The 10423-nt window shown below is 70.4% G+C and overlaps 1 protein-coding gene across 5 annotated transcripts; it reads left to right on the top strand.

Moving 5' to 3' along the window:
• The first annotated feature begins 2065 nt into the window (after positions 1 to 2065).
• Positions 2066 to 9349, top strand: KCNN1 (potassium calcium-activated channel subfamily N member 1). Of its 5 annotated transcripts, none has more exons than XM_039389885.1 (11): positions 2066 to 2235; positions 3496 to 3930; positions 4009 to 4104; positions 4198 to 4616; positions 5217 to 5225; positions 6794 to 6935; positions 7187 to 7297; positions 7398 to 7525; positions 8181 to 8189; positions 8477 to 8546; positions 8646 to 9349. In XM_039389885.1, the coding sequence occupies exons 2-11, from the start codon at positions 3553 to 3555 to the stop codon at positions 8913 to 8915; spliced, it is 1632 nt and encodes a 543-aa protein (XP_039245819.1). In that variant the 5' UTR covers positions 2066 to 2235; positions 3496 to 3552; the 3' UTR covers positions 8916 to 9349. The 5 variants fall into 5 exon arrangements, with proteins under 5 accessions (XP_039245819.1, XP_027586792.1, XP_039245818.1 ...); XM_039389883.1 differs by lacking the exon at positions 2066 to 2235 and adding an exon at positions 2783 to 2803; XM_027730991.2 differs by lacking the exon at positions 5217 to 5225 and having other exon boundaries at positions 2070 to 2235.
• The last annotated feature ends 1074 nt before the right edge of the window (positions 9350 to 10423 follow it).

Raw genomic sequence — 10423 nt, 5'->3', positions numbered from 1 at the left:
GCCGGGAGCAGGGACACTCAGGCCCGTGTCTCAAGGACACACGGTGACCGTGGCCAGCAGAACTCCTGTCTGAGGGGACCTGCCGTGTCCCCATCCCCATCCCCGTCCCCGTGGTGAGGACGATGGGGACAGGGAGGACCACCCTGCGCATCCCACCAGAGCATCCCTGGGGATGCAGCCCCGGCCACGGCATCCCCTTGGGGGTGCAGGGACAAGGGATGGGGACTCCTCGGGCCTTCACGGTTTTAACCAGCCCTCCGGGTGCTGAATCCTTCCGGATTCATCCCTGTGGATGTCCTGGCAGGAGGAAGATTTAATAAGGCCCATTTACGTCGCCATCGATAGAGGCCGTTGGTGAAACGACCACGGAGCGGTGGTTAATGAAATATTTACTGACACTGGTCAGGGAGGGCTCCAGGGCGGCTTCACCCCCCCCGTTTGAGGTGGCAAAAAGTTTTCCGGGCTGTGGTGGGGTGAGCAGTGCCCTGGCACAGCTCCGGCATCCCCGGCACGGCCGCGGCGAAGGGCCTGGGGCCGCCGGCCCCGGGGAGACGTTTCCCCTCCGTCCCTGCCCGCTGCGTATTTTTCTCCCCATCCGAGCATTAAAAAGAAATCGGAGCCCATTTTCCTGCGATAAATTTGGCAGAATGGAGAGAAAATGATCTGGCTCTGGAGGGGAGCCAGGGCCCCGGCTGCACACCGGGAGCAGCTGGGCGCTGGAGCCCGGCCACGCTCCGGAGCTCCCGGAGGAACCGGGAAAACATCATCCCTGGCTCTGCCGCGTCCCCGGGGGATGGGGAAGGGGTCCCGAAGCCCTGCTGCTCCCCGGGGAAAGGGGGGGTGCTGGTGGTGGCAGCCCCACGCCGGGTGTCCCCGTGCCGGTGTCCGTGCTGATCCCGGTATTCCGGGGTGCGGCAGGACCGGGAGCCTGGAGGCCTGAAATCCAGGGAGCTGCTGCACCCCGGGGTACAGCCCCGCTGCAGGGCTGGGGGGGGCTGCAGGGACCCCCCGTTCCCCTGTGCCAGGAGCCCTGGGCTGCTGCTGGGGCCGTGGGCTCGGTGTGGGGGTTTGGAGGCCGTTTTGGGGGTTTTGGGGGGGGGTTCCGTGTGACGCAGCCCCTCGTGCAAAGGGGCCGTGGGTGCGATGGAGCCCCTCGTGCAACAGGGCCCTTCGTGGGGTGCAGCCCCCCCGTGCAACGGGGTCGTTGGTGCCACAGAGCCCGTCGTGCAAGGGGGGCTTCCCTGCCACGAGGCCCTTGTGCAGCGGGGCCGTTGGTGCAATGCAGCCCCTCGTGCAGTGGGGCCGTGGGTGTGAAGCAGCGACTCGTGCAAGGGGGTCTTTCGTGGGACGCAGCCCCTCGTGGGAGGGGGCCGTCGGCGCGACGAAGCCCCCCCGTGCAGTGGGGTTTTTGTGCCACGAGGCCTTCCTGCAGGGGGGTTTCTCAGGGGATGCAGCCCCCCGTGGAACGGGGTTGTTGGTGTGGTGGAGCCCCTCGTGCAGTGGGGTCCTTGCTGTGGTGCAGCCCGTGCTGCGAGGGGGCCGTTGGGGTGACGCAGCCCCTCGTGCAGGGGGGTGGTTGGTGCCGTGGGGTCCCTCGTGCAATGGGGCCGTTTGTGGGACGCAGCCCCTCGTGCAGGGGGGTTCTCTGTGTGATGCAGCCCCTTGTGAATCGGGGGGTGGTTGGTGCGATGCAGCCCCTCCTTCGACGGGGTCTTTCGTGCCCCCCCTGGCAGTGGGGCTGTCGGGGCGATGCAGCCCCTTGTGCAAGGGGGCCTTTTGTGTGACGAGGCCCTTGTGCAGCGGGGTGGTGTGTGCGGGGCAGCCCCTCAGCAAGGGGGCTGTGGGGGCGATGCAGCCCCTCCTGCAGTGGGGTCTCTGGTGGGATGGAGCCCCTCGTGCAGTGGGGTCTTTCACGTGGTGAAACCCCTTGTGCACTGGGGCTGCTGGTGCAGGGGGTCTGTGCATCAGGGGGTGCCCGGGGGGGCAGGGGACAGGGTGACCCCCTGAGTGGCGGTGCCAGGGCAGGACCCTCGCCAGGTGCAGTGGCTCTGGGGGTCCCTGGCCCTGCAGCCGGGGGGGTTTGGGGACCCCGCTAACGCCACGTCTCCTCTCTGGCCAGGCGTGGAGGGAAGCCCATGGCCCCCAGACCCCCAGGCCCCCCCCGCATCCAGCCCCGGCCCTGCAGCCCCTAACGCCCCGAGGACCCCCCCGGCCGGCCCCGGGGAGCCCGAGCAGGTAGGGGGGCACGAGCGGGGGTCGCGGTGTGCTGGGGTTGCACCGGGGCGCTGGGGGATGTTTGGGGGTGCTGGGGGTGCACTGGGGCTGATGGGGGGCTGTACTGGGGATGCCGGAGGCCGCGTTCTCGGGGGGTTTGGGGAGGGTGAGGGGGAGCCCTAGGGGGGGGTCACGGGGCATGATGAGTTTTGGGGCACAGCGAGGCTGGAGGGGGTGCCGGGGGCGTGCGGGGGGGGTGCTGGGGGTGCCTGTGGGGGGCAGGGGTGTTTGGGGTGCGGGTGTTTTTGGGGGGGGGCAGTGCGGTGTCTGGGGGACTCCGGCAGCCCCCGGAGGGGGGGGGGAAGTGAGCGCGAGGGGGGCGTGGCGAACGCCCTGATGGGCGGGGCCAAGGGCGTGGCGCGGCGCTCGTCAGCAGGGGTGTGGTCTGCCCTGGCCAATGGGAGCGCGGGACGCGCCCCCCGCCCCGCCCCCGGGCGCTCCGGTGCCGCCGCCGCGCGCCCCCGGGACCGGCTCCGGCTGCGGCGGCGGCGGCGGGACCCGGCCCGGCCCCCGGGCACCGGCACGGCAGGTACCGCGCACGCCGGGGGGGGAGCCGGGCCGGGGGCAGCCGGGCCGGAGCCCCCCGGGGAGCCCCCGGGCAGCGGGAGCCCCGGGCGCGGCGGGTTCGGGGGCGGCGGGGACGCGCAGCTGCGGCTCCGTTACGGCGGAGCGGAGCCGTCCCGGGGCCGCGGGGCAGCGGCAGCGCCCGGCGTGCGGGGGGCACCGCGGGGCGCGGGCGCGGCCCGGGCTCGGGGTCCGCACCCCCCGGGGGTGCGGAGGGGGCGGCGGGGCCGCGGCGGGGGCAGGACGCGGTCCCGTGTGGGCAGGGCGCGGGCGCGTCCCCGACGGGCAGGACATGTCCCCGTAGGCACGACGCGTCCCCCCGTGGGCAGGACGCGGGCGCGTCCTCCATGAGCGCGACGCGTCCCCCCCGTGGGCAGGACACGCACCTGTAGGCACGGCGTGGCCCCCCCGGCAGGACGCGTCCCCCACGGGCAGGGCAGGTCCCCGGTGGGTGGGACACGTCCCCATGGGCAGGACGTGTCTCCCCCAACAGGACACGTCTTCCGTGGGCAGGGCATGTCCCTATAGGCAGGACGTGTCCCCACGGGCAGGACGCGTCCCTGGGAAGCATCACCTGGTGCCGGGCGGGACGAGGACGCCGATCCCGGCTCCCCGTGACCCCCCCACCCACGCAGCCCCCCATCCCCTGTCCCACAGGTCGCCCCCGCGCCGCTGAGCCATGCGGGATCGCCCGGCCCCCTCCCCGCCAGAGCCATGAGCGGCTGCCGGTACAATGGGGGGGTGACACGGCCCCGGGGCCCCCTGAGCGCCTCCGCCCGCTCCCTGCACCCGCTCGAGGGGGAGACCCAGCCCCTGCGGCCCTGCCCGTCCCCCGGCCTCGAGGTGGTGGTGTCGCGGCCGGAGCAGCCCGGGGGTCCGGAGCCCGGCCCGGCGGCGGCCCCGGGGCAGGATGGGGCTGAGGAGCGGGGAGGGGAACCCCGGAGGAACCAGAACATCGGGTACAAGCTGGGCCACCGGCGAGCCCTCTTCGAGAAGCGGAAGCGCCTCAGCGATTACGCCCTGATCTTCGGGATGTTCGGCATCGTGGTCATGGTCACGGAGACGGAGCTGTCCTGGGGGGTCTACACCAAGGTTGGGGGGGCGGTGGGAGGCGGGTGGGGGTCCGTCCGGGGGTCCGTCCGGGCTCACCCTGCCCCGCTCCCCTGGCAGGAGTCGTCGTATTCGTTTGCACTGAAATGCCTTATCAGCCTCTCGACCCTCATCCTCCTGGGGCTCATCGTCATGTACCACGCCAGGGAGATCCAGGTGAGGGGCACCCGCCCGTGGGGGTCACCGGGGTGGTCCTGCCGTGGTCCTGCCACCTCGGAGGTCCCACCGGCGCCCTCTGTGCCCCCGCAGCTGTTCATGGTGGACAACGGCGCCGACGACTGGCGCATCGCCATGACCTACGAGCGCATCTTCTTCATCGCGCTGGAGCTCATCGTGTGCGCCATCCACCCCATCCCCGGGCAGTACCTGTTCACCTGGACCGCCCGCCTGGCCTTCACCTACGCCGCCTCCGTGGCCGACGCCGACGTGGACATCATCCTGTCCATCCCCATGTTCCTGCGGCTCTACCTGATCGGGCGCGTGATGCTCCTGCACAGCAAACTCTTCACCGACGCCTCGTCCCGCAGCATCGGGGCCCTCAACAAGATCAACTTCAACACCCGCTTCGTCATGAAGACCCTCATGACCATCTGCCCCGGCACCGTCCTGCTGGTGTTCAGCATCTCCTCCTGGATCATCGCCGCCTGGACCGTCCGCGTCTGCGAGAGGTGCGGGGGGGGCTCCCCGGAGGGGCTGGGGGGGGAACACGGGGCTGGGGGGCAGCTGAGGACACACGGTGCAGACCCTGAGGGGGGGTCAGGGCAGAGGGGAGACCCCTTGGGGAAGAGACCTCTTGGAGAAGAGCCCCCCCCTGCCCGGGCTGACCCCCCTTGGTGGGACCCTCACGGTGGCCACGATGGTTTTTCCAAACCGAACTCGCTCGCCAAGGCGAGGTGGGGGTGGCCGGACCCCCAGGGTGTCCCCAAACCTGTCCCAAGCTCCTCTGTGCCCCCCTGGGGTGGGGCAGGACGCGCTCTCTGCTGCCCAGGTGGAGCTGGGGGTCGCTCAGAGGGGACCAAGGACCCGGGGTCTCACAGAGGGGTCGGAGGCCCCGGGGGTCTCCCAGAGGGGTCCCAGGAGGTGGGTGGGGGTCCCACGGAGGGGACCTGGCTCGGGGTGTGCCCGCACTCCTCAGCTGCTCCCGCGGGGCGGGGCCGGGATGCCCGCGCCGGTGCCCTCCCCGTGCCCGCCCCTTCTGGGCCGGGCCCCCCCCCGGGCCGCGCATTAACTGCTCTTGTTTTCCCTCCCCGACGCTCTGCTGCTTGCAGGGACAAACTGTGAGTGACCCCAGGGACCCCCAGCGCGTCCTGCACGGGGCGGCCCCGCCCCAGGCTTCTGCTTCCCAGAATTTAGGATTAGCTGCAGCCAGAGCCGGGGGGGGGGGGACAGGGCTGGGGGGCCGGGGGGGCAAAGGGGCCGTGGACACGGAAAGGGGCTGGAGCCCTTTTCCACTTGGAACCTCAGCAGCTGCTTCCTGTCCCCCCTGTGCCCCCCAGCTGGGGGGGCCGTGGTGCCCAGCCTGGCTGTGGGCACGGAATGGGGGTCCTGATGGGAGGGGGGGTCGGGGCACAGCTCCTTCTGTGCTGGCTCTTGGGGGGCTCTTGGAGGGAGGGGTTGCTGCAGGGATTGCTGTGGGTTCTGGGGTGACCCTGGAAGGGGAGACCCCGGCAAGAAACTGGGAAAGGAGCCACTGGATCCCAATTGCTTCGAACAAGAGGCTTCGGATGAGCCTCCAAAGGGTTTTCCTTGGCTCTGGACATTGTTCCTTGGAGTTTCCCCTCCTTAACCTGCATGTTTTGAGTGCCTGGAGGAGTCCTGGGTGCTCCTTGGGAGTGGGGAGATCTGTGGGTCCTGGGGAGCATCACTGTGGGGTGACATCCCAGGCTGCCAACCCCACCCAGGGTGTGGGGTGCCCCCAGCATCTCCCTGCCCTGGGATGAGGGGTGCCCCCAGCACCACCCTGTCCCATGGTGCCCCCCCCATCTCCCTGCCATGCCCCTCAGCGCCAGATGAGGTTCCAAGCCCCCCGGGGGGGCCGGGTGGGGGGACGCAGCAATCCTAAATTCCTCACCGCACGCTTGAGCCCCCCCCCCGGCTTGCTCCCGTCTCCCCCCTTCCCTCCCCCCACCCCCAGCACCCCGTTTTCCCAGCTCCCCACTGCTCCCAGCATGTCCCAGCCCTGCTGCCCAGCTTGGCCACTGCTCCGTGTCCCCGGCCGGGCTCGTCCCCCTGTCATGGGGGTCCCTCGGGGAGGGGTGGGGGGCACGGCCGGCCGTGTCCGTGGCGCCGGCTCTGGCCACGGAATCTCAAAGCACAGCGTCCCCCACTGCCCACCCGGTGTCACCCACGCTGGTCTCGGGGCCCCTCGGAGCCGGGGTGGCCCCCCAGGAGCTCGGGGTGCCCCAGTTCATCCAGGTCTCTGCAGGGACGGGGTGTCCCCTCCCCGCGGGCCTGCGGTGACACCCGTGTCCTGTGCTTTGAGATCTCTGGGAGGGCTCCAGGGGGACGGAGGTCACCGGGGGGCTGCTCCGAGCCTGTCCCCTTGCTGTCCACATCCAGCAGCACCCCCCGATCCAGCCCCGCTCCTGGGGGGGCACAGCCCACTCGGGGCGTCCCTCCTCCCCCTGTCTGGAGCGGCCGTGCCTGATGTCCCCGGGGTGTCCCCAACTTCTCTGGGGCTCCCAGCAGCACATCTGGGAGCCCGGGGACTCTCCTTGGCTGGGAACACGCCCCAAACCCCTCGTGGCAGGGCGGCGGCACCGCGAGAGGGGCGAGAGGGGCGAGCGCGGCGCGGGCGGTGCCAGCGGTGCCAGCGGTGCCAGCGGCTGCGCTCGGCCCCGGGCAGGTACCACGACAAGCAGGAGGTGACCAGCAACTTCCTGGGGGCGATGTGGCTGATCTCCATCACCTTCCTGTCCATCGGCTACGGGGACATGGTGCCGCACACCTACTGCGGGAAGGGCGTCTGCCTGCTCACCGGCATCATGGTGAGCGCCGCGGCGGGGGGGACACACACACGGCCCCTGCGCCCCCCAGGGATGGGGGGGGACACACACACGGCCCCTGCGCCCCCCAGGGCTGGGGGGACACACACACACATGGCCCTGCATCCCCCAGGGCTGGGGGGACACACACACACGGCCCCTGAGCCCCCCCAGGGCTGGGGGGGGACACACACGCGGCCCCTGCGCCCCCCAGGCTCCCCCCCCGCCCTCACCCCGGGGGTCCCTGCCCGCAGGGCGCCGGCTGCACCGCGCTGGTCGTGGCCGTGGTGGCCAGAAAGCTGGAGCTCACCAAAGCGGAGAAACACGTCCACAACTTCATGATGGACACGCAGCTCACGAAGCGGGTGAGACCCCCCGGGCCGCCCCTCCCCTCCCCCGAGCGGCGGGACCGGCCCTCCCCCGGCCCCGCCCGCCCCTCACCCCTGGGCATCCGGTGGCTTCCAGGTGAAAAATGCTGCTGCCAACGTACTCAGGGAAACGTGGCTCATCTACAAACACACCAAGCTGGTGAAGAAGATCGACCATGCCAAAGTTCGGAAACACCAGCGTAAGTTCCTCCAAGCCATCCATCAGTAAGTGCCAAACCTTTACCTGCTTCCTACCAGCAATGGTGTCCCATCCCAGAGGTTTTATTTTTTCCCCAGGAGGAGAGCTGGGTGCTTCCTCCCCTTCTGCACCTGCCTGGAGCTCTGGGTTGGGAGCCAGGAGGTCCCTGTCCTTGTCCCCTGTCCCCATCCCCCATTTCCAGTCCCCCATCTCCACTGTCCCCCTCCCCTGTCACTGTCCCTTTTCCTTGTCCCCTGTCCCTTGTCCTTGTCCTCCATCTGCTGTCCCCATCCCCACTTCCTCCCCATCCCCTGTGTCCCCCATCCCTGTCCCCCTCTCCCCATCCCTGGTGTCCCCTGTCCCTGTCTCCTGTCCCCTGTGTGTCCCCCCCCCACTATGGGATGCTCCCCCAGCATGTGGGGCCCCCGATGCTCCAGGGGTGACCCCAGGGGTGCCCAGTTGATGAGATTGGTGTGACCTTTGTCAGGAGAGCAGGGCTGGGGGGCTCTGAGCCCCCTCGGGTGCCTCCTGCTTTGGGGGGGTGGGACTGAGGGGTGCCTGGCTTGGGTGGGGGTCCTTGGCGGGGGGGGTCGTGCTGCTCTGCTCTCGTGCCCCCGCGCTCTTCGTGGTGGTATTAAACCTGCTGTTGTGTTTTGTCTCTGTTCTGCCCTGTCCCTGCAGAGCTCAGAAGTAAGTCACCCCCTTTCTGCCCCCCCCTCCCTCCCCGGCTGCTCCCCTTTGCATGAGCTCTGGCTGCCACGTTTGGGGCGGGGGGGACACCTCAGGGTGGCCCCCCCAGCTCTGTCTGGGCCGCAGGGATGGAGGGGCAGGGGCTGTGCTCAGGGGGTTGGGATGGGGGGGGGCTGCATGCTGGGCAGTGGGGGGGCTGCATGGGGGTCTAAAGGGGCTCACGGGGGTCTGAGGAGGCTCATGGGGGGAGTCACCGAGCCTGAACAACCCCCCCTGTGTCTCCCCAGGCTGAGGAGTGTGAAGATGGAGCAGCGGAAGCTCAACGACCAGGCCAACACTCTGGTGGACCTGGCCAAGGTGAGTGATGCCAGGGGGGGTCTGGGGGGATTTGGGGGGACCCCACTGTGGGGGGATCCAGCACTGAGCCCCCCCCCGTGCCGTTGTGGTTCCCCCCAGACCCAGAACATCATGTACGACATGGTCTCGGAGCTGCAGGAGCGCCACGAGGACCTGGAGAAGCGACTGGGAGCCCTGGAGAGCAAACTGGAGGCGCTGGGGCTGAGCCTGCTGGCCCTGCCCGGGCTGGTGAGCCAGGCCCTGGGCCAGCAGCAGAGGGAGCTCCTGGGGGCTTGGCCCCCCCGGCTCTGCTCGGCCACGGCCCCCTGCACCCCCACCCGTGCCCCCCGCGCCCCTGCCGGTGCCCCCCCCGCCTCTGACAGCGGGTGAGGGGGTGGGGGGTGCTGGGGGCACCCCCGGGTGCCCTTTTACAACCCCCTCCACCCCCTTGGACGGCGGGTGATGGGGAGGGGGCTGTGGGGGCACCCCCGGGTCCTCCTCTGTCACCTCCTCCCTCTTCGGACAGCGGGTGATGGGGGGGCACCCCCAAAGTCCCTTTGCACCCCCACCATGGACAGCGGGTGACGGGGTGGGGGGGTTATGGGGGCACCCCCAAAGTCCCTTTGTCACCCCCCCACCTCCTCAGACAGTAGTTGGTAGGGAGGGGGGTGCGTGAGGGGGGGGCACAGGTCCCCCTCTGTCACCCCCCCCACCTCCTCGGACAGCGGGTGATGGGGAGGGGGGGTCTGGGGGGGCCCCTCTTATGTCTGGCCATCGTGTGGCTGATTTCAGTAGCTTTGTTCTGTAAAGCCCTGTATAAATTTCCTGCGTTCACTGTGCTGGCTTGAGGCTGGAGCCCCCCCCAGAGCCCCCCCCGCCCCCCCCGGCCGGGTGGGAGCTGAGCCCCAGCCTCCAGGAGGGCTTTTTGGGGGGGTGGGATGCAGCAACCGCTGCACTGGGGGGGCTGGAGCAGCCCTGGGAGGGGGGGCAGGGGGAGAGGGGGAGAAGCCAGGAGCCCTGAGTGTTGTGAGGGGGGGTTTGGGGGCTGACCCCCGGGTGTGGAGGGGGTGGAGGTTTGGGGACAGGGTGGGGGGACGCCTGGGGGGTCTTGCCTGGAGGGTGCGGAGCGGGGAGAGACCCCCGTGGTGAGAGCAGGGCTGAGCCCCAGCGTGGAGGATTTTGGGGGTGGGGGGGTGTCTCTGTTCCCGGCTCTGCCACGAAGTGACCTTGGCGAAGTCACGTCACCTCTCTGTGCCTCAGTTTGCCCCGTCTGTAAAATGGGGGGGGGGTGGGAGGTGGGGGGGACGCGGCACCGACCGTCGCAGAGCGCTGGGAGACTCCTGGATGCAATACCGAGCCCGGCCCCCCCCGCGGGGTGGGCGAGGACCCTCTGCCGGGACCCCCACAGCCCTGCACCCCCCCGGGGCCGGTCCTGCTCCCCCCCGCCGGGGGAGGGGGGTCGGGGGGGGCTGAGGCGCAAATTAAAGGAGCCTGAACTGGATGTATCACTCTCTGCTCGCGGCAGCGGGACCCCCCCGGCGGGGGGCGGGATGGGGTCCCGGGGGGGTGAAAGGGGGTGAAAAAGGGTGTTTTGGGGGGTCTTTGTCACTCCCCCACCCTGGGAACCTTGTGGGGGTGAATGGGGCTGGTGTGGGGCTCCAAACCCCTCGGGGGGCGGGGGGGGGCACTGAGAGGGCCGGGGGCTTGCAGCCCCCCACTAGGGCAGGTTTGGGGGGGCTCATAGCAGCAGATTGGGGTGGGTGATGGAGCATCTCGAGCCATCCGGGGGTACCCCGGCTCCCCCTCTGCAGCCCCGGGATGTGGGTGTTGGGGTCCTGCAGAAGGCGGGGGCAGGAGGGGGGGGGGCACTTTGGGGGGGGGGGGCAGGGGCCCCAGGC

This window comes from Pipra filicauda, unplaced genomic scaffold, assembly GCF_003945595.2.
Source record: "Pipra filicauda isolate LSUMZ 115617 unplaced genomic scaffold, ASM394559v2 scaffold781_size139286_pilon, whole genome shotgun sequence".
In the NCBI taxonomy this organism is placed as follows: domain Eukaryota; kingdom Metazoa; phylum Chordata; class Aves; order Passeriformes; family Pipridae; genus Pipra; species Pipra filicauda.
Note: the sequence above shows the minus strand (reverse complement) of the source record. Positions and strands in the feature narration are given on the sequence as shown.

Bases quoted from the DNA above. Each gene is read 5' to 3' on its own strand.
- KCNN1 (XM_039389885.1), top strand. From the start codon at position 3,553: ATGAGCGGCTGCCGGTACAATGGGGGGGTGACACGGCCCCGGGGCCCC. The intron at 3,931-4,008 runs GTTGGGGGGGCG...CTCCCCTGGCAG, and splicing joins CCTGGGGGGTCTACACCAAG to GAGTCGTCGTATTCGTTTGC. The intron at 6,936-7,186 runs GTGAGCGCCGCG...CCCTGCCCGCAG, and splicing joins GCCTGCTCACCGGCATCATG to GGCGCCGGCTGCACCGCGCT.